The 22,048-nt window shown below is 38.4% G+C and overlaps 1 protein-coding gene across 1 annotated transcript in view; it reads left to right on the top strand.

Moving 5' to 3' along the window:
- The window catches only part of gucy1a2 (guanylate cyclase 1, soluble, alpha 2), a 42,716-nt gene that overhangs the window by 16,282 nt on the left and 4,386 nt on the right, over positions 1-22,048 (top strand). The window contains exons 5-7 of the mRNA XM_028573701.1: positions 10,808-11,020; positions 12,302-12,574; positions 14,048-14,191. Of these exons, the coding sequence (XP_028429502.1) occupies positions 10,808-11,020; positions 12,302-12,574; positions 14,048-14,191 (630 nt within the window). The remainder of the gene's footprint in view (positions 1-10,807; positions 11,021-12,301; positions 12,575-14,047; positions 14,192-22,048) is intronic.

A 22,048-nucleotide genomic window follows, 5' to 3' on the forward strand; every position in this document is an offset into this window, starting at 1 on the left:
GTTTTGTCAAACGACTAATGAATCAATCGACTAATTGTTGAAGCTTCCCTTTTATCATATTTTTTTTTTAAATTACATTATCGACGTTTGATAATATAATTAGAAGTAGTAGTCAGTATGTCACAACTTGAACATTTTAGTTTGAGTGAACACAGCAAAAGTGAATCATTCAGATGGGCTCTCATCAAGGTGGTTTTCACTGCAGTGTAAAGATATCGTTTCAGCTTTGTGTACACAGAGCTCTAATTGGGGGCAAAATAAACCAATCCCGAAGTTTAGTGCATTAATCTCAACAGATGACAATCAAACACAACTATGTAGGTTCACAGATCCTTCATACGTGGAATTCACATAATAACACACTACAATGCTTACAGTCCCTCAAGAGTAGTAGGTTTTCCCTCTTCACAGACAGGCCTTTAGGACCAGTACAATACATCTCCTCTCTAGCTGTCATCTACTCTCTGTCATTGTCTCTCATGAATTCATTATCATTATCTACCCTTCTCTGCTGCTTACCAACTTCTATTTTTTTTCTCACAATGCTTTCTTGTTTTGCCTCTCACATATTCCCATTTTCATTATCTCCGTCTTATGCATTCAGACAGTAAATTAATTTAAAAAGGGTTTATAGCTGTCAAAAATGGAAAACAGTTGCACAAGAATACTTTCTCTTTCCTGAGTCTTCCCCTTTCTCCTGTCTCCACAATTAGAGCTCCCTGATAAGACAGACCTTATTCTGTTTTTTCTGGTGTGTTACTGGTCGTACAGATTGGGTCACTTACAAATATGTATTCTACTGTAACTGCTAGTAAGCTTTTACAGATTATAATGGGACAGTATCTCAGTTTCTGTAGGTTGTTTAGGGATCAGAGGAAATGCAGTTAAAATGTTAGTGTCTGTGAATGCATAGTGAAGCTGAGGCATGTAGCTGCCTTTTCTATTCCCTTTTGTGTGTGTCACCGGTAATCACTGCCGTTGAGTTAAGTTAGACACTGAACTCAAAGCTCCAAACACCATCAACTATTTGAAAGATTTGTGTTGCAGTATGTGAGGCAGGGTGGTCGGACATTGTTTTCTTGATTTTTGCCAAATTAATCTTGTGTCACCTGGGCAGAGAAGCAGAACAAAGGGAGAGAGAGAGAGAAGGATGGACTAACATTTTCAATAGAAAGGGCAGCGAGAGAGGGCTACAGGCCAAGGTAAAGAGGCCACAAAAGAGCACTCCCTTGAGCTGCACTGTGTGTGTGTGCGTGTGTATTTGCGTGGCCTGTAGTGGATTTTCAGTTAGAGTTCTTTCCTCTCATCGCCCAGGGACGTGGACTGAGCCAGAGACATCCAAAGACGTACTGAAAAGGTCAAATCGCATCTCCCTCTGTCTCTCCGCTTGGTGTGAGCACTGTGGTCAGCACACAGGGGAGTGGACACAGGTTGAACTGTCAGAAGCTCTCCTCTAACCAGTGCATCATCTGGTTCGTCATGTTTCCTTACACCACAGTCTCCTCCTTCACATGAATCCTCCTTTCCTAGTCTTGCTATCTCCGTCAAACAGAAGAGGAGCAGGTTTTGACACACACATTAGCCTGTTGTTACACTGACTAGACTAGATTTGATGTTGTTTTTCAACGCACAGCATGTTTTAGCATAATGCTTCAGAGTTTAGTTTAGAGTAAATGCATGCAAAAGTAGTTTCATCATGGCATGCTTAAGTGCTGAGTTGTTTGAACAAACTGTTACAAAGGCTAAGCTAACCTGCGCTCGTTGAATAACTAAACACAGTTAACCTAGCCAGTACCATTAATCCCCCTGTCTCGCTTTCCCTAAGTGTTGCATTTAATGTGAGAATGAGACTAAACTGGTCTGGATGAGTGTATATCTTTACTACTTCTAGACGTCTTTGTGCTGCGTTACTGACTCACCTCAGACTCTGCATGGCTTGTGGTCATAAGATGGCTGTTGCCTCGGGGACCACTCTGGTGCGTCGGCTGCACTCCATCGGCGCCCTTGCCGGGCCAGCCCCAGTCTTCCTTGTTGTTGTAGTTCAAGTTTTTAAAAGGTGTATTTACAAAAGTTTGGGTTGTGGGATACAGTAATGTTTTTCAGTGTCTTTGTCTTCAGTAGGGTTCTTTGTGGTCTGCAGCCATTCGCTTGAGGCTCCTTTTCGACTGCCTCCAGCCGGAAGCAATCTTCTCCAAATGGCATTCCCCGACACACCAGTGAATCTGGGTTATATCAGCACACAAACATGCCCCCATCATGTCACGTGTCAGTATTTTCCCTATCAGCTCACTACTCAAAAATATACTAAACTGATCTGATAACACAACAAAACCCAGAATCACTTTCAATTTATTGTAGGATGTAGATTTATTTTGATGCCGATATTTTCTTTTTACTTAAAAATAACAGGAAGAATAAGACAGAGAATCCATGAATCACAACACCTGCCTACACAGTAGTGATGCCAATGCTGTAAACATCCAAAACCTCCCAGACTCTTTGGGTCATGTCAACATTCTCGTTAGGATGAGTCAGTGCTTTTTTTTATGGTCCTCTAAGTCTAAGTAAACAATATGTGTAGAGCTGGACCCTAAACCAGCAGTTGTCTAAGCAACAGCTGATTTTTAGCAGTTGTCGACAAAATGGCATGTTTTAAATATTCATACACAAACCCTGCTCTTTGCTATGACATTTGTACCCAATGTAATAGGCTAGTTAAAAAGGGGACATTGAGGACCAATAAATATGTTTGCCATGTCATACTTGTTATTTAAAAAAATGCTCCTATGGCAAGCCATTTTAACATTTCATAGCTAGACTGGATATTTATTGCAGGTATCCGTAATTCAACTCTTCCTAGTCAAAAAGAACAATTCAGATATGCACAATGACATTCTTCCTATCTACATTTGTCATTTCAGATATCCACTCATTCTTACTAGTACAAATTGCGTCACGTTTCCCATTTATGTGTATGGGGCTTTCAATTTCAGATATCCACAATGTCATTCTTCCTCTCCAGAATGAACATTCCAGATATCTGCAATAGAATTATTATTATGAAGAACTCCCATTACAGATATCTACAATACAATTGTTACTAGTTAAAACTCTAATGTCAGATATCCAAAATGAAACAAACATTCCAGATATCTATATTGTAATTTTTACCATCCGAAATACTGACTAGTAAAAATGTCATTACGGATATCAACAATTCATATTATGGCTAGTAAAAATGCTATTTCAGATATTTACAAAAACTGCTTGCCATATGCTTCTTTATTGCTATTGTAGGGGTTGCTGAATGAGGTTTGTTTGTTTGTGCATATCTGCACCTGCGTGTCTGAGTACAAAGACAATCTTGACCTTAGCACCACCTTTGATCTGTTTCTAGATAAATCACTGCCACGATGGTTTGTTTGTTCAGGGGAGAGTGCTTTGAAAATCACTGCCCTCTTTGTCTCGGTCTACTCTTAATAAATTTACAAAACAGGGTGAATGAAAATAAAAAGGAGGAAAAAGAGCCATAGAGACAACGAGAAAACACAAGTAATAAACATGACAAAGATATTTTTAGTTTGATTGTGGAAACAAAGATAAAGAATAGAATGTCTGTAGAATGCACTTTTCCTTTTTTAATCTACTCTCTCAGATTTACCACTTCAGTTGGATTTAAAGTGATCATGCGGAGAAAAACTACCATGTCACAAAAGTCCTCTTGAGTTATGCCTACTTCAACATTGGTCAATGTTGTCAATGTCGGACACAACTGAAACAACAACATTGCATATACAAAGATGATCAGTGTGCACTGTCCCTGTGAGATGTCTACTACTAATGGACATAACTCTCCATGGTCTGTTAGATGTTAGGGAGTTTGATTACAGTAATCACAAAACAGGAATGGATAGTCCGTGCACCATCCATTATCACTAGCCTAATAACTCTGTAATTTTTCCATTTTGGCATTTCCCAAATTATTCCAACAATTGGCTCAAGAGTTATGCTACAATATATGTTTAGGATAGTTAAGATGCTACTCGTCTAACTTTGATTTTTGGAGACTGGAGACTTATTTCTGGAGGATCTTTACTAACAGTACATGTGAACATGAAGCAGGATGAATAGTATTGACTCATGTAGATGAGTCTCTTAGCTTTGCTTAGCATCAAGCTTTTTTCTTTGAAAACACAAGCACAGCGCTGAGCATTTCCAGCGACCTTTAAATTCCCTTGAGCTTTCCAACAGTCCGCTGAACAGCGTAAAGCCAAGAAAGTGTGTGTTTGGTGGTTACAAGCCCATGCTGCTGCAGTCCCACTTGGCTAGAGCGCCTCAGTACCGTGCCTGCTAGAGCACAGTCAGCTTTGTAGCGACACTCTGCCGCTGAATGTGCATCCTGTAGCACCTGTGGCTGGCTAGCATTGTTCCCATTACTGTTGTACTGTACTGCTTAGTCGGTATTGGGCTGTGCAAACTACATGTCCACTTTTCTTGTTTGTGAAAGAAATATATGCATCAAAGCTGTTTGATGCTATTTCCGCTTCACATAAAGTGGACTGGATTTTCTTACATTAACTGGATTTTTAAAAGGGTCTGTTTTTCATGTAGATCCAATTTTCAATTTGGTGCAGACAGATTATGTCACTGTATTTTAACTAAAGGGTTTCATTTAAATGTGCCCAGTTGCATTTAAACATGGTCAGTTTTTATTTTATTTCCATTAGTTGCATAGATACTGCAATAGGATACCTGTTTATTTCACAATAGTATGTATAAAGTACATTTGTTTTTTTATATATATATATATATATATATATATATATATATATATATATATATATATATATATATATATATATATATATTATAAAGCATTGATTGACTTTCATCTAAAACAGCAAGGTACAAGCACATGCCGTGCAAATGTGTGTTTTGTTTTTGTAATGTAGTGTTTTTCTAGCTGTGTGTTAGTGTGTGCATTTGTTTGACTGTGAGAGTGGGATGTAAGAGTACAGCACAATATAGCCAGGGTCTGACAAGATAAGAGCATTGTGTGTTTGCTGTTCAGTGCTTGTTCATGCAAATAAGAGTGTGTTGACATGCCAGAGTCTGCTCACAAAGGACAATCCATTAGCTATCCACCTCCTGCTATATCCTTCTTTCCATCTTTCTCTCTCGTACCTCAAGTCCAGTCTGGTCATTCTCCTTGTGTCTCTCTCCTGTCTCCCTCTCCCATTCTCTTTCGGCCTCTATTTCCACCTCTTGCCCTTTCAGCTGTTTTTTCTCCTTTCCCCTTCCTTCTCTACTTTTCAACTACCTTCAGATCTTTGTTGCCTATGGCGATAGCAATCTGAATCCGTACATTTAGATGACATTTAGAATATAGAATGTGAACATTACAGTGTGTGCTGCTCAGGCCTTTGCGATTATAAGGCATAACAACATTTACATAAACTTGTGCAGTATAATACAAAACTCCATCATGCATGAACACAAAATATACAAATATGGACACAGAGTGACTAGGAGTCAGGTGGCAGAAAGGAAATTATCAATGGCAAGTTACAAAGCTTTGGGACAGCAATCAATAATAATTTGGTTTGATCTGAATAATATTTTTATTGGTTCTCAATTTTAAGTGAAAAAATACTTGCCATATTAGAAAGCATGTAAGAACAAGCTGTTCTTCACAGCTTGTCAATCTGTATAAAAAAAATTTTAGTTTGGAAAAGAATGTTGCCTGCTAATGGCAATTATTGAACTAGCTAAATGGTGATATCTTCAGCACCTTATTGTGTGGAGATTTCCAATGATATGCCTTGTACTGGTCTTGTTTAAGTGGATACATACTGTATATTACACATATATGTGTGTGATTAATCTTAAATGTGAATTTGATTATATGTGCATCTCGTGGTTATGCACAGGAAAAAGTTAGTCACACTTTGTAAAATTATGTCAAAGGGGAGAGATAATTCTGCTTAAAATGTATCTTTTAAAGGAAAAAAACCCAGAGTAGATTACTAGTTCATCCATTTGCTGATGATTTTAACCAGGCTACCAAAAACATTAACATTATAAGGTGTTTTTATGGTTTCAGCTCTGTAAAATCTGAGTTATCGGTGCAGAACTACCATGAAATCTTTTTATCTCCGTGTGGCAACAATGCAGTGACCTTGGACAAGGGCTCAGTGTGAATGTGGAACAAACTGCTACAAAGAAGAATCGCTACTACATACTGACTAGGACATACTGGTCTTTTCTTACAGTTTGCTGGGTTTTATCTGCTTTAATAATAATACATTTCTTGTTGTACTCTTGCTTCTTTGTGACTGTTTTTATTGCGTTAATAATTGTGCTTTCATTTGTTTTTCTTTCCTTCTATCCTTCACACTAGAAATAGCTGCTATTATTCCTCATAGTTTTTTCTTTTTTGTTTAGCCTTCCCACCTTATTTCCTCTGTCTCCCATCTCTCCTCACCTTCCCCCTCTTTCTGTGTTGCTTTTATTCCTAACCACCAAAGCCAAACACCGCATCTACAGATGTTTTGTTTGGTTTACAGTTTTCAGCGGTGATCCAGAATGAAACAGAATTTAGGGGACTTTTTTTCTGCTTGGGGTGGAGATGTGTTAACATTATGAGTTTTATTTTTATTTTTTTTAATTTGTTTAAAATCTGCAGAAAAATCTATGGAATTTTGCATCTGCACATTCTGTCTGGTCCTGCTAACCACTATGTTCATTTTGCCCTTCCTTTCTCCTTCGTTCACTCACATCCTCTATCTCTGTTCTGTGATGACAGAGATGCAGGCAGAAGGAGAGGAGAGTGCTGAGTTAAACAGAGACGCACAACTAGGCCAACACTAATGCCTCCAGGGATGTGTGTACGTGTGTACGTGTGTGTGTTCATGTATGTTTGGATCTGTGCATCAGTGTGTGTGAGAGTTTACAGCAGAGTAAGACAGAAAACAAGAGTGACAGAGAAACATAGACAGACACTGAGAGTAAGGTGGTGAGACCCTGGTATAATTATACCTACTGGACATGATTAAAAAAGCAACAACAGTTGTTAGATGGAAATTTCAACCTTCATTGTGTAACAGGAAAACAAAATAGCACAACAGTAAAACAACTGTGAAAATGAATGGCAATCTTGAAGTCCTGGACGATGGCGTGATGGAGTTGCTGGAGTTGCTGGTCCTGATGCTGACTTAGTCTAGACTTCATGTGACTTAGCTTGAACTTGGGGGCTTTTTAAGGTTACCTAAATAGACATTGTTCCAGCTGGTGCTTATGAAGTAAAAGTGCACCTTGCCATTTTTCATATGAATGGCAAGTTGCAAGGCCCAGTTGCATAATCTGCATTGCTGGTCATATTGCTTGTAGCAAATTGCCTTGTAACAAATTATTAACCTATAATTGTAGCAGTCTCATTCCACAAAATGTCGCATTTATTTTTCCATCAGATAAACACACTAAAGGAACAAAATTTCTTTTAAAACCAATCTTTTTTTCACGTAATTTTCTCCTTTGTAATTCATATTGACTTACAGGACAACAGGAATGTTATTTTTGCAGTTTTTGCCATCATTATTATCATTAGTAATAACATTATACTCATCAAAATAATTGCTGAGATCTCTGGAAGTGGTGAAAAGGTGAAATGATTGCCCTGTTTTACTAATGTAGCAATGTTGCTGTATTCCCAATGCTCAGGAATTACCTTGGGTTAATTGCTTTCAGAAATTATGAACAAAACTATTCAAAATATATCAAATTATTCTTTAATGTGGGAACTCTATTTGTAATTTGAGCTTTTGAGTTGGTGTACTCCCATGAGTGTTTCTTTAACTCACACCATGAATGCTGCTGTACTGGTGTGGCAGCGTGTGCAGATGTTAGGCATATGGTAGGCAAACGTGTGTGTGTGTGTGTGTTTGTGTGTGTGTGTGTGTGTTCTGAGTCCGTCAATCAGTAGTTGATAGTAACTAGATCACACCATGTTGTGTTTCAAGGGATGGGTGTGTCTGGTACTTGGACCCTGTGGGTTGTAGGCTGCATATGTGTATAAATGTTTGCATGTGTGTTTATATGTATGTATGTCAGTATTTTTGAGAAACAGACAATCAGAAGCACTATGTCTCTCTCTCTCTCTCTCTCTCTCTCTCTCTCTCTCTCTCTCTCTCTCTCTCTCTCTCTCTCTTTGCGTATGTGTGGATGTAGACTGCATGTATTATGCAGACCTAGGAGAGCCTTGTGCTATAAATAAAACAGGGCTGCAGTGTGCTCACTGGCGGAATAATCTATCTGACACTATGGAGAAAGAGAGAGAGAAAAGTAATTGAAGAGACAGAGTAGAGCAAAGAGAGAGAGAGAGAGAGGTAAGAATAAAAGACAGGTGAAGATGGAGAGAAAGAGAAACTAAAGAAAAGGAAGGGAGGAGCAGGGGCAAGGACTAGCAGGAATATATAGCAGGAGAAAGAGAAATCGTGCCCAGGAAAGAAAGAGAAGCGTGGCTTACCCACAGGGCTTCTAGATGCAGTTAACACTGTGTAACAGCTAAGAGTCATATTTAAAAGGGCAGCATGTCTTTCCCAGAGGTGTTAAAAGTATTCACATTCATTACTCAAGTAGAAGTATAGATACTAGGGTTTAAAAAGACTTCTGTAGAAGTTGAAGTATCAACTCAAGCTTTTTACTCAAGTAAAAGTGTAAAAGTACTGGTTTCAAAACTACTTAAAGTATAAAAGTAAAAGTAATGTAAGGGAAAAAAATGCCATTAAGGACAAAATCTCCACAGGGGCCTATAGTGCATTACCCCACCTACACAAAAAAACATTTTTCTAAAGGCCATAATGACTATAATGTTATATTAAAATGTTAATGTTGAAAAATTTGGGATGCACCTGTTTCAGCCACATTTATGCCCATTGAAAATGAACACATTTTACTACAACACAAATACATTGAAGAACCATATATGTGTACTACTGAGCATTAACATGTTTCATGGAGTGGATGATATGATGACTAGTTGCCTATAAGTATTTTAATTAGCTTGTGGTTCTTGGTTTTTTTGTGTGTGTTTTTTTGAACGATGAATGAAACAAGCCGAACTGAAATAGGAGTAACGAGGCTATTTTTTAAATGTAAGGAGTAGAAAGTACAGATAATTGTGTGAAAATGTAAGGAGTAGAAGTAAAAAGTCCGCTGTAAAATAATTACTCCAGTAAAGCATAGATACCCAAAATTTCTACTTAAGTAAGGTAACAAAGTATTTGTACTTAGTTACTTGACACCTCTGGTCTTTCCTCGACATCTCCTTGGGAAATCATGCCCGTTTCGATCTCTCTCTTCTACATTATATCTGCAAGAAATAAGAGGAAGTCTGTTTTGTATGTATTCCTCACACCTGTGTTAAGGACATTCAGCAGAATCTGCACATAGTTGTCATCATGTTTAATTGCCTGTGAGCAAAATGTCAAACCAATTCTTATTCATATTTTGCAAACACTGTTGTGTCTGTATGTTTGGGGTTGCTGTCCTGCTGCAGAATAAATTTGGGGCCAATCATACGCCTCCCTGATGGTATTGCATGATGGATAAGTATTTGCCTGTATTTCTCAGCATTGAGGACACCATTAATCCTGACCAAATCTCCAACTCCATTTGCAGAAATGCAGCCCCAAACTTGCAAAGAACCTCCAACATGCTTCACTGTTGCCTGCAGACACTCATTATTGTACAGCACTACAGCCCTTTGGCGAACAACCTGCCTTCTGCTACAGCCAAATATTTAAAATTTTGACTCATCAGTCCAGAGCACCTGCTGCCATTTTTCTGCACCCCAGTTCCTGTCGTTGTCATGCATAGTTGAGTTGCTTGGCCTTGTTTCTATGGCCAGACTTCTCCGGACAGTAGATGGGTGTACCTGTGTCCCACTGGTTTCTGACAGTTCTGAGCTGATGGCATTGCTGGACATCTTCCGATTTCGAAGGGAAATAAGCTTGATGTGTTTTTTCATCTGCTGCACTAAGTTTCCTTGGCCAACCACTGCGTCTATAATCCTCAGTGTTCCCTGACTTTTTGCAAATGTACCTATAAGAATTGATGCTGGTTTGAAGGCAAAGGGGTAGTAACAGCAAATATTGATGTGATTTTGATGTTTTTTTGGTCGCTCACTTAAAAATAAACAATCATTATTTATATTTTTGAAAGCGTTCTTAGTTTACAGCATTTTCTTCACACCTGCCTAAGACTTTTGCACAGTACTGTACGTGTATGAGTCCATGTGCATGAAAGCATAGAAAGGGATGCTCTGTTCATTATTTTTATGCTTGTTAATTTAATTAATTTCCAAAGCTAAAGTCGTTGGCACAATATGACCTTGAGATGTTTCGATAGACCTGCAGTTGGAGAGTGGACACATTTAATTAGATATTTATTCAAGAGGTCAAGTTTCCATCAGTCAGCATCAAAAAGCAAAAGTGCCATTCTTGAATCACCCTTTTATATCGACATTTATGTAGAGAGACATTATAGAAGAGGCAGTTGTGAATCACACAGTGAATCATTATTTGTCTGTTAATGTTCTTTGTTGGAGCACATTGGTTTGAGAAAAGCAAGTATCAGGTGGACATGACATCCATACAAAAAGCTAATAACAAACATACTGTCTAAATCTTACAATCTATCTTCCATCCCCTCTCAACTTTGTGAATACCTATGAAAAACTTAAACTTGACAAAAGGCCTTACTTTCTTAATTCACATTTTCTTTCCCATTTGATTGATCTGCCTGCCAGGTCATGGAGTTAAAGGGTCAGATGATCCATGTGCCCGAGTCCTGCTCCCTAATGTTTCTGGGCTCGCCACGTGTTGATAAGTTGGAGGAGCTGATGGGCAGGGGCCTTTACCTGTCAGATATCCCCATTCATGATGCCACACGGGATGTTATCCTGGTGGGGGAGCAGGCCAAAGCCCAGGATGGCCTGAAGAAGAGAATGGACAAACTTAAGGTAAAATGATTTATTGGCTGTGGGTATATTCCTATTTACAGTGAATGAAAACTGAAGAAAGTTTATCGGACCAGTTTGCCATCGAGAAAAATCACGCTCATCAGTAGCCAGTCAGATGTTTTGCTTCTTTGTGGCTTCTTGTTGGAAGACAATTACGTGAACTTAACATATTCCACCTGCTGGAATATGTTTAAGCTGTTTAAATTTACAGTTGATTTTACACTGATCATAGGCGCTAGCTTGTGTTATAGATTGTGTCAGGTAGTACTGGTAAAATTATTTCTTGTAAGTTTAAGGGGCTTTAATTGCCACTAAGCCTTACCATCTACTAAGAGGCCACACCATACACTAAATGTGGTTTCCAACAACAGGAAAGGTTGCAGGCCTTACTTGAACTCCAGTGAGCTCTACCTGCTTTTGCCATGTGGTTGGGGGCCAGCCCCGCATCCCATTCTTGTTATGCCAACCGTGCACTGAGCTAGGCATTGGTTAAGTTACTTAAGGATAACAATAGAGCAGAAAGAAACTAAACCAAAATACTTTAAGGATGAGGGTTATCATTTATCATTAATCGTCCATTTCGGTCTCAATAAAAAAGGTTACGCTATTAGCAACACACCGTTCTTCTTTCTTCCTTCTCTACTCTCTCTATGGAGCCTGCCCTCTGACGGGCTCTTATTAGGTAGGCCATCTTGACCATTGGCAATCAATCAAAATGACAACCTGTGACCATGATTACAAGTGACAAGTTAAAATACACACACATTTACAGTATGTTTCCTCTGTCTCCTCCATCATGTTAGTTGCCAGACAACTCACTGAAGGGAAAATATTAAATCCAGTGTATTGGCTTCACTGACTGATTCATGGCTGGAAGAACGTGGCTCCTGGGACTTGCTCTTATAATTTTCTCTTTCAAAGTACCCTTGAGCAAGTCACTGGGTCTTGACCCAATCCTATGCATCTGCTCACTGCAACACTCTCTCACTGCAACTACTCCCCCAGGCCACTGTTATAAATAGCTATATCTTAGTTGACTTGCTCGCTTGAACAATGGTATAGCACTACATCAGACAGATTTGGCATTAAGAAGCTTGCCCACGGACACACAATTACGCATATGCAGATTCAAACAATCCAAAAAAAAAATCAAATTAATACACAAATTAATTTACGTGCACCAGCAGTTTTAATTTGATGCAGTACTCCCACATCGCCTTCATCAAAGCAAAGCACACAGAACAAAACCTCCTAATCTCCTTCCCTTCTCTCCTCTCCCAGGCCACATTAGAGCGGACTCACCAGGCTCTGGAGGAAGAAAAGAGGAGAACAGTTGATCTCCTTTATTCCATATTTCCAGGTGATGTGGCACAGAAACTGTGGCAGGGTCAGCCAGTGCCCGCTCGCAAATTTGATGATGTGACCATGCTGTTCTCAGACATTGTGGGTTTTACTGCTGTGTGTGCCCAGTGTACACCTATGCAAGTCATCTCCATGCTGAATGAGCTTTACACACGCTTCGACTACCAGTGTGGCATTCTGGATGTTTATAAGGTCAGTAGACAGAAAGATAAACACATCTTCTTTATGTGATGTAATAATACCTGTTGGGGAACTGAATATATTTGTGTGTGTGTGTGTATACTCGACATGTGTATGCGCTTTCATGAATAGGTGTGCTTGTGTTGTGGAAAAAGTAACTGATTAATGGCCAGTCTGTGGGAGCTTAACAAAGATGTGTCAATATTGCCCATCTGACAGGGTGATTTGGGCCTAGTTACAGTCTCAACTGCAGTCTGCCATCTTTCCCTCTTTTCATCCTTATTTCTATCATCAGATCAGTATCTTTTTTTATTTTTAACTCTTTCCACCATTGCTTCTCTCCATCATAATCATTGCCATAATCTTTCCTCTATCTAATTAGCTCAGTCCCTGTGACAACGACATATACTTGTCACTTTCCCATAAAACATGCTTTTCCTCTGTGTTATCTCTCAGAAAAGTCATGTATCAGATGCCCGGAGAAAGGGAAGATACAGAGAGCAAGGCAGAGAGACTGAGTTTATGTAAGAGGGTCTATGTGTATAGCAGTTGAAGAGTGAGTGTGTATATGTAAAAGAGAAAGCAGGAACAGGAGGAGATTGAGGTACGCATATGTTGCCATTGTCATGGTTACTGTCGAAATGATTTAGCTAGTGACAGGCCTAAATGAGAGCAATTTGTCTGCTAGTTTTTTCCCCTTCCTCTTTCTCCTCTTGTGCCATCAGTTTTTTTTCTTTATAAAGACTGTGTCAACTGTCATGACACCTAACTCACTCCTTCAACTGGAAATATGGCAATACATCGCTGAAAGTTGCACTACTTGTTTGCTTTATTAAATGCCTAATTTGACTCTAGGAAGACTTGCTATTACTGCAAATGTCTGGCATAGTAAGCCCAAACATGGACTAGGAATGACTTGACTTCATGGCTTAAATCTTATCTTATCTGTGTATACAGCAGTTGTTAAGGATTTCGAACGAGCTCATTCACCTTTTACTATCATACATTAAGAGATAACTTTTTCAGAATTAAACTTCCCTTAGTGTATACAAACAAGGATTGGCAAAGCTGTATAAAAATCAAGGAAAAAATAATAAATACAAGAAAATCTCTTTCGGTGATATACAGATATAGTTGAGTAAGTTGCCAAAATGAATTGCTTACTGTATGTGGGAAACACTGCCTAAAAGATCAAGTGGGATGGTATCTCATTGGCAATACAAACAAGCCACAGATAATTTGTCATGAATTTCAGCTGTTAACAATAGCACCGGATTGATCCAAGCATCTTTACATATCAACCCTTTAACATTTCACACCCATCGAAGCAGACTGGGTCTCTGGTGGCTGATGTTGGACAGTGATGTCATGTGGCTGTTAGCCCGGCGGTTAGCTGAGGTGGCTGTGCATATACAGTACATGAGCATATACTCACAGCCACACTTATTCATTTCAGTTTCTGCCCCTCCTCCATTTCTCATACAGATCGAGACAATAGGCGATGCCTACTGTGTGGCAGGAGGACTTCACAAGAAGGTTGATAGTCATGCAAAGCCAATTGCACACATGGCTCTGAAGATGATGGAACTTTCCGAGGAAGTGCTGACACCTGATGGGAAACCTATCAAGGTGAGTTTTTTTGGAACACCGCTCAGCAGCTCATTATATTTACTATTCTGGCTTTTCTTCGTTCCTATATTTTCACATGTTCATGGTTTGCTTCCCTTTAAGTTTTTCCCCCCCAGTCCTTCCTTTCCCCATAATGGCACTGCTGTAACACATATGAGAATATGTGGCTTCATTAATTGTTAGCAGCGATCTGTATTTTTGTTTGATTTGTCTGTCCATGCAGTTCCTCTTTTGCTACATCCATAACTTTATTGCTTTGTGCCATTTTATATTTAGTCTGTTTTATTTTACATATTTAAATGTATCATCAGCCATACATATGTTTATCAGCCATACATTCTCTTTTTGGTGCAGAACTCTGTCTCCAAAATTTACTTAAATGAGCTGTATTGCTTGTCTGAGTGATTTCTGTATGTTTTCCATACTGTATGTGAGTCTGGGTGCGTGAACATTTTCTGCAACTAGTTTTTTTTTGTCACAAATCAGCGCCTGATTCTTAATTGGGCTATTTATCTTTACTTTTCATAACTTTTTTTCTCCCTAACATTGTAGCGTCCCTAATAACCATGAAGCACACATACAATCACCTACTAAGCTGAATCACACAGATCCTGACACATTGTATGATGTAGCGCCACTGCTCATTTTCCCTGAAGCTTTAAAAGCCTAATATTAGATTTATGTAGAAAAATATAACAACTTCTTCTGATGCCTCCATGTTAAAACACTTTAGGACCCCTGTAGTTCATGTGCACCATTCACTGAGCTGTCAATGCACTGTGACAATGCATTTTAAGAGATTAACAGTGGCTTGTAACATTTTTATAAGCAATCTTGTACTGACAGAAATTTTAAGCAACATGTCCAACTGATGAATACAATTCTGACCATGTTATTAAGATCTACTATGCATTGCCAAAAGATTTACTTTTTTTTAATTTTTTTTTTATATAGAAGTAAGTGAATTAGCCAGTATTGCCATTACCACTTCCTGCTGAGGACAGTTTTCTTTAATCTTTGCCTTTAGACAGTAGTGTGATATTGCAGTTGAAAGATTGTGCGACTGTGTGCCTGTATCTGTTTCTGCCTGTATCTAAATGTATCTAAATCATTTTGCTGGTTCTGAATATATTTGTGTTGGTATTTCCACATTATTGACTATTTCAGAATGAAAGGTATTGAAAGTATAAATAGCAAAGCATTGTGCATCTTTGGTTTGCACCCTCTGAGTTCTTGGTTAGTGTTTAAGGAATGTGACTTATTAATACGTTGACAATTCCCAAATAGAGATATTCAAAGCCTTTTGGAACAATAACATGGATATTTCTGTGCAGTGTGTATTTCAGTGAACTGCCACGCACTGTGATACCGCATTAAACGTGAATTGGCAATTGTCATCTCAGTGTCTTGCATGACAAAATCCTCAAAACTCTCAGTACTATAATCAATCCATTTATTTTATTCTTTTTTTATTAGTTATTTGTATTTTTAATACACAAAGATAACATTCCCTGTAGTTTTAAGGGAGTAAGGTAGGACAATAAAGACAGAAAGAGAGAATATGCAACAGAAATTAGTTATTAATCTTTGAAGCTAATGGTTCAGAGGAGTGTGTTTTCATGAAATGAGGCAAGAGACATAGGAGTTTAGCCTACTACGAAGCAAGTTCGACAAAGCCTGAAGAGATAACAGGTACCACGATGGCGGTTATCAACTTGCTCTGTTAACCCATGCCCTTTTCTTCAGGCTCTGTGCGCGTTCCCATAAAAGGGATGTAAAGATCATGATTAGACTCTTCTACTGCACTAAATGGCCTGATTGCATGCCTCCTACTTCCACCTATGAAGAATATGACAAATATTTTACAGCAAAAAGGCTAAAGATAATAAGAACTTTCTAAATGTTTTGTATACTGATAATGAATGAAAGAAAAAAGAACAGAAATAACTGACTTGTTACTATCGGAGCTTAACAAATTTTTCCAACCCATGTGTCCATCACTAGTGTATTTTTCCACATTCACACACTTTAATTTTCATTCTGATTTGCAGGGAAATGCTGCACTATGTGTAGCTCTCTAGTGGCTGTGGATGTTTCTTAATGTAGATGCATTTGTGTTTACAATTTGAGATGATTAGTGCCTATGTGTGCTGTGTGGGTGTACGCATGTGATGTTTTGTTCTATTTATGTACAATATGCTTCTGAGTGTAGTGCGTGTGTGTGTTTTGTTATTCAACTAGTCTGGATCAATGACAGTACATTTCCAGGATAGTTGCCTCCAGATGTTCCACCAGATGTCCCTCACCTTCAGTTCTCTGTGTTGCCGTTCTCAAACTCCGTTCCCTTGGGGAAACAACAGCAAACTGCCAGCTACTGTACCAAACTACACGCTGAAAATTTGGAAGAAAATTTGGATCATGCAACAAGGAAGGCCTGCTTGGTTTTTTCGGGGAATGATTGTTAAGATTTACAAATAATATTTTAACGGCATTTACTATCTAACTAGGTCATTTTGGGACCTATTGGCGGGAATTGCTATGAACAAAATACACACAGTGATACACTAGTAAGAGCAAATTACTTTTAACTATGTATCCAGCTAATTTAAATAGCTCACATTACTGTATTGTGTGAACAATTAACTTCAGTTAATATTATATGTGGCGTTTTATTTTGCTGAGTGCAAATGTTTCACCAAAACAAGTTCCTTCAGGAGACATTTTGCATAGCCACTGTCGCAGTGACCGGAACTTAGCCCCGCCCAAGATGATTGTGATTGGTTTAAAGAAATGCAAACAACCCAGAGCATTTTTTTCTTGTATCCTGGAATGTATCTGTGGTAGAGGCAGACGTTACTCCACAATGCTGTGGAGATAGGTCAATGTGAGACTAGTTTTCAACTGTCTAAATTTTGTTACTCTTGTCTGTCTCTCTCTGTCGCTCTCTGGTCTTCTCTCTGCATCACACATTTCTCTATTTTATATTTTTTTCAATATGTGCTATGATTTTTTGACACAACCTAATAAAGGTTGCTTGATTGACATTTTTTTCAAATGGGTTACCATTTTCTTCAGTTTATGCTAGGTCTTGCTCATAAAATTGCTGTATTTTACCCTATCCCTGAACAGTATAATAAGTTCAAGGCTTGCTTTTTACCCTCATGGTTTAATTTAGTTTTGCATGTTGGCTATGGGACATTTAAAACATTATTATTATTATTATTATTATTATTATTATTATATTGTTTGAGGAAAAGCCTGTGTCAATGTATGCAGGAAAAATAAGTTTTAAAGGTGTATGCTTTTCATCACATAGCTGCAGCTGTTGATGTTGCTGTGAGTGTTGATCCAGGGTTATATACAATTGCTCAGAATTATTGATAATACAAGATTAACATGACATCCATGCCATGTGTCCATGTGGAGCTGTATTCAACATTATTTCATGTACTAATGGAGTTAGAGAAAGGCAAGCTGCTCTTTTGCAGAATAAAAGATGAATATATTAAGTAAGGAGGGAAGGAAAGAGGCTGAGGGAATTGAGTTTAAACCTCTCATGTTAATTCAGTATAATGAAGAGGGAACACAGGCTATGATTTATTTATGTCTATCCTCAGACAACTACAGGTGTATTATCTCATGCGGCTCACTCTCAAAGGTAGCTGACCCGCAGACAGGCTTCACAGCATCTCAACTGACTTTCACTCAACATTACTAATTTGGACTGGACTAATGTCTCTGAACAGTGACACTCTCAACATTTAAACATTTCATTAACAGTTAAACACACTCCGTTAGGTTTCGGGCTGACTGCCACAGCCATGGTAGGTAATACTGTAAGTGTTGAGACAATAACTAACATAACATCGACAATGAGAAAAGTATAGAATAGCGGTAGCCTTATACTTGTAACATTGCAACTACAGTTAAAATTATTGAACTTATTTTTATCTGTTTTAGAGAAGACAGCAGAATTATTATTATTTTTTTGCCATTGAGCGCATTTGGTTTTAAAGTTGTTACATACACATAGAGAATGACACTGATCGGAACAAAATGTGTAGCTAAAGGAACAGCTAAGACAGATAGCTTCTGAATAACAGACAGGACACTGTTCTGTGTACTGCTGTGCTCCTAACATTGTCCATTTGTCTCAAAATAGAAAGCCCTTGCCAAGCATTTTTGGCCGGCTCTCTTGCTCTTCCACTTTCTCTCTCTGTCTTTCCTCTTCCCCTCTTTGTCATTCCCTCACGCTCTCCTCTGCAGCCTCTTTCTAACTAATTCCTTTCATTTTTCTCTTTAAATTATTACTTTCATTTCCTCTCAGTTTTTATTCTTTTTCTGCTTTTCTATATTTTGCTCTCTCTGTTATGTTCTCCTCTTTCTTATCCCTCATCACTTCATGCTGGTGTAAACGAGAATTATAGAGATATTCAACACTTCAGCGTGATAAATGCTGTTCAGTGAGTGCACTCAACTCCAGCCAATGTTGCACTGTTATGCAAACTAGCATGAGAGCTGTGAGAGAGAACTGAGAGAAAATGTTTAGTGAGAGAGAAATGGAGAGAGTGATCCAGGGACACAGAGAACAATATACAGGAGGAGTGAGATGTCAAGAGAGAAACACATATAAAAAAAAAACGTTGTAAGTTGTTTTCATCTGTATTACGGTTTGAATTTCAGGCCTATAGCATGAACCGTTTGCATATGGCTGGGTGGGTGAGTGCTTGTGGATATTAGGGATGTAGTGATATCTTGTCAATGCTAATACATACCTAACAACAGCAGTATCTGAATATTTCAAATTCTAGTTTTAGCACCAAAAAGTGTGTGTGTGTGTGTGTGTGTGTGTGTGTGTGTGTGTGTTATGGTTTGTTTATAGCAGCTAAAGTACACTCAGTTGCCAGTTTATTAGGTTCACTTATCTTAAACTAATTCAGTCTAATGTTAACAGTCTTGCAATCATGAAGGTTATAATGTTATAATTTTTTCCACTTCACGCCAATGAGGATAGTACGGTGGCCCTGAAGTGCAAATCAAGACCGCAAATAGAAAAACGCAACAATAAATCATAAAATGCAACAGCAAATAGGAAAACAAAACAGAAAATCATAAAACACAATGGCAAATAGGAAAACAAAATGGCAACTAGGAAAACACGACAGCAAATAGGAAATCACAACAGCAAATAGGAAAACATTTCAACAAAACACAACGGCATTAACTTCTACCAGAAAAGATTATTAACTATCTACCAGAGGACGGACCCTCCTGATTGGACAGACACACTGTCTTTTAACAGGAAGGAGAGGTGAAAAAACACGGAAAAGCGCCTCACTGTCTATGCTTTTAACAGACGGACTAGCCGTTTCTCATTTCAAAACACTGGACGAAATGTGGAACTGTGAACAGTTTTTGGGTTGAGATGGAGAAGGTGAATCAGTGTCTGCTTGCAGGAGGAGAATATTCTGTCAGGAACTTTGCCTGCAACGTGCGAAGGTAGGTAACGTTACCGACACTGATAGGCTTTAATGTAAGCAACAGTCATTTTCTCTTATTTATCCCATGTCAATAAATTAAAAACTTCATGTTTCATGTTTGTAGTAGTCATAACACTTACCGATAAGGAGAATTTCATTAATTAATCTTAATTACACTAAGCTTACAGTAGCTAACCGTTTACATTAGCTTGTAGTTTACTGCATGATTGTAACATTAGCTCATTGTCCAGTAGCTTCTAGCTTTCAGAAAAATGCGGTGCAAAATATGATCTACAAGGTAAACGCTACCAGCTAATGAGCTACCACAGGCAGTATGATATGCAGTAAAATGCAAGTGAGAAAGGGTAAATAGTACTGTAAACACACAAGCTACAAGGCTACAACCAACATATGAAAAGTCATAACAACACCAATTGTAAACACCCACTAACACAGTAAAGGTAGGTGTAAGTGTGTTAAATGGTCAACAGTTGTCAGTTAAGACCATGATGAAGAAACTACACAGTTACATGAAGTACCTTCATGTTACAGTATTCTTAAATATACTTGTGATACAATTCTAATGTTACCAGGACAGGTTGGATAACTACTGGCCTAACCGAAAACTTTCTCCTTCTGTCTGCAGATAACTACTGGCCTAACTTAAAGGTTGGATAACTACTGGACTAACCTGAAGCTTTCTCCTTCTGTGTGCAGTCTTGAAGCAACACCATCATCGGCAGCTGAGTCTGATCGCCGCTTCATGTTGAATATACTTGTGTACAGTATATAGTAATGTTTGAATAAAATTTATAATAAAGATACACATTTCGTTAATGTCTTTTTAATGTATACCTAATGAGTTATTAAAACAGGTAGCATCTGAGCATCATAATTTGATGGAAAAATAAACATTGAAAAACTTTTAGTTTATATTATATACACACCCAAAAACTTAAAGACACAGACAAACCAGTTAATTTAATGCATTTATTTTTTGAATGGCAATCTCTAATATAGCAAATAATCTATTCAACATCTCTCTCTGGCTTCTGTCTCCCTGCTTGTCTTTTGCTTTCCCATCTCTCATCTCTCTCTTCTGGTGATGCTAGTACAGCCTCTGTTTGTTCCTTAGTCCCCTGTTAAAAGACAGCAAACACAAGAAAAAGATATTTATCGTTATGAATGCTATGACGGAACGTTATACTTGTTACATGGGAAACTACTCATACATTTTAGCTTTCATTTAAAGTTGCTAGTGAAGTTAAAGGACAATTCCGGCGCAAAACGAACCTAGGGGTTAATAACAGATGTGTACCCACTCAATCGTTCTCTGGGACATGTCTTCATGCTAATCGAATGTGTTTGTAGCTTGAAACAAGCTAGCACGGACCACTGATTAGCTTACAATGCTAGTATTCAGGGCACAGGGAAAGTAAAAATAAATCGCTATTTTGTACCACTAAAAAGGCTCTAAATACCAGCAAACTTCAACTGTAGCATAATGAGGGTCCCTACATGTTAACCAAAGCATTGAGAACTTTGTAAGTGTACAGACAGTTTATTGAACGAAGAGCTGCGGGAGCTCCGTGAATGGGCTACGAGAGAGAGAGCGAGCGAGAGAGAGAGAGAGCTACCGGTAGTAGTAGCTAGTAAGTAAGTACAGCCCTGTTTATCAGAGAGGGGAAATCTTCAGACTGTACAAAACTCTCTTGGGTGTTGCAACGCAACAGGTCCCACTCTGTGCAACACAGACATTCCTGTTTGGTGGCCATAGCTTCACAATGTCCCCAGGTACACCACCAGTTTACCGAAGTACGAGGCTGTGTTGTGGAATTGACTACCGGTAGCTCTCTCTCTCGTAGCCCTTTCATGGAGCTCTCGCAGCTCTTTGTTCAATAACCTTTCTGTACACTTAAAAAGTTCTCAGTGCTTCGGTTAACATTTAGGGACCCTCATTATGCTACTGTTTTGGTGATATTTTGAGCCTTTTTAGTGGTACAAAATAGTGATTTATTTTTACTTTCCCTGTACCCCGAATACTAGCCATCCTGCAGCTACAACTGATAAACACAAACATTTCTAAATCTCTGCTAATGTTACGCATATACAGTAACGTCTTATAAAAAGAGATGAAAATGCCACCGGACATTAGTTAAACTTTACGAACACAAATGAAATAAAAGACAGCAACCCAGCTAGCTAACAGCATAATGTTAAATGATAGGTTCAGTTAGCTTAACATTAGCTCGGGGTGTATCTACCTAATTATAATAGCAATTTGTACCAGCTTTAAAGCGTTAAACTTTACATTGATGTAACACATTACCGGTGATAACAAATATACGGCAAACACTAAATATACTTACATTTAAAT

Source organism: Perca flavescens, chromosome 3, assembly GCF_004354835.1.
Source record: "Perca flavescens isolate YP-PL-M2 chromosome 3, PFLA_1.0, whole genome shotgun sequence".
Taxonomy (NCBI): Eukaryota; Metazoa; Chordata; class Actinopteri; order Perciformes; family Percidae; genus Perca; species Perca flavescens.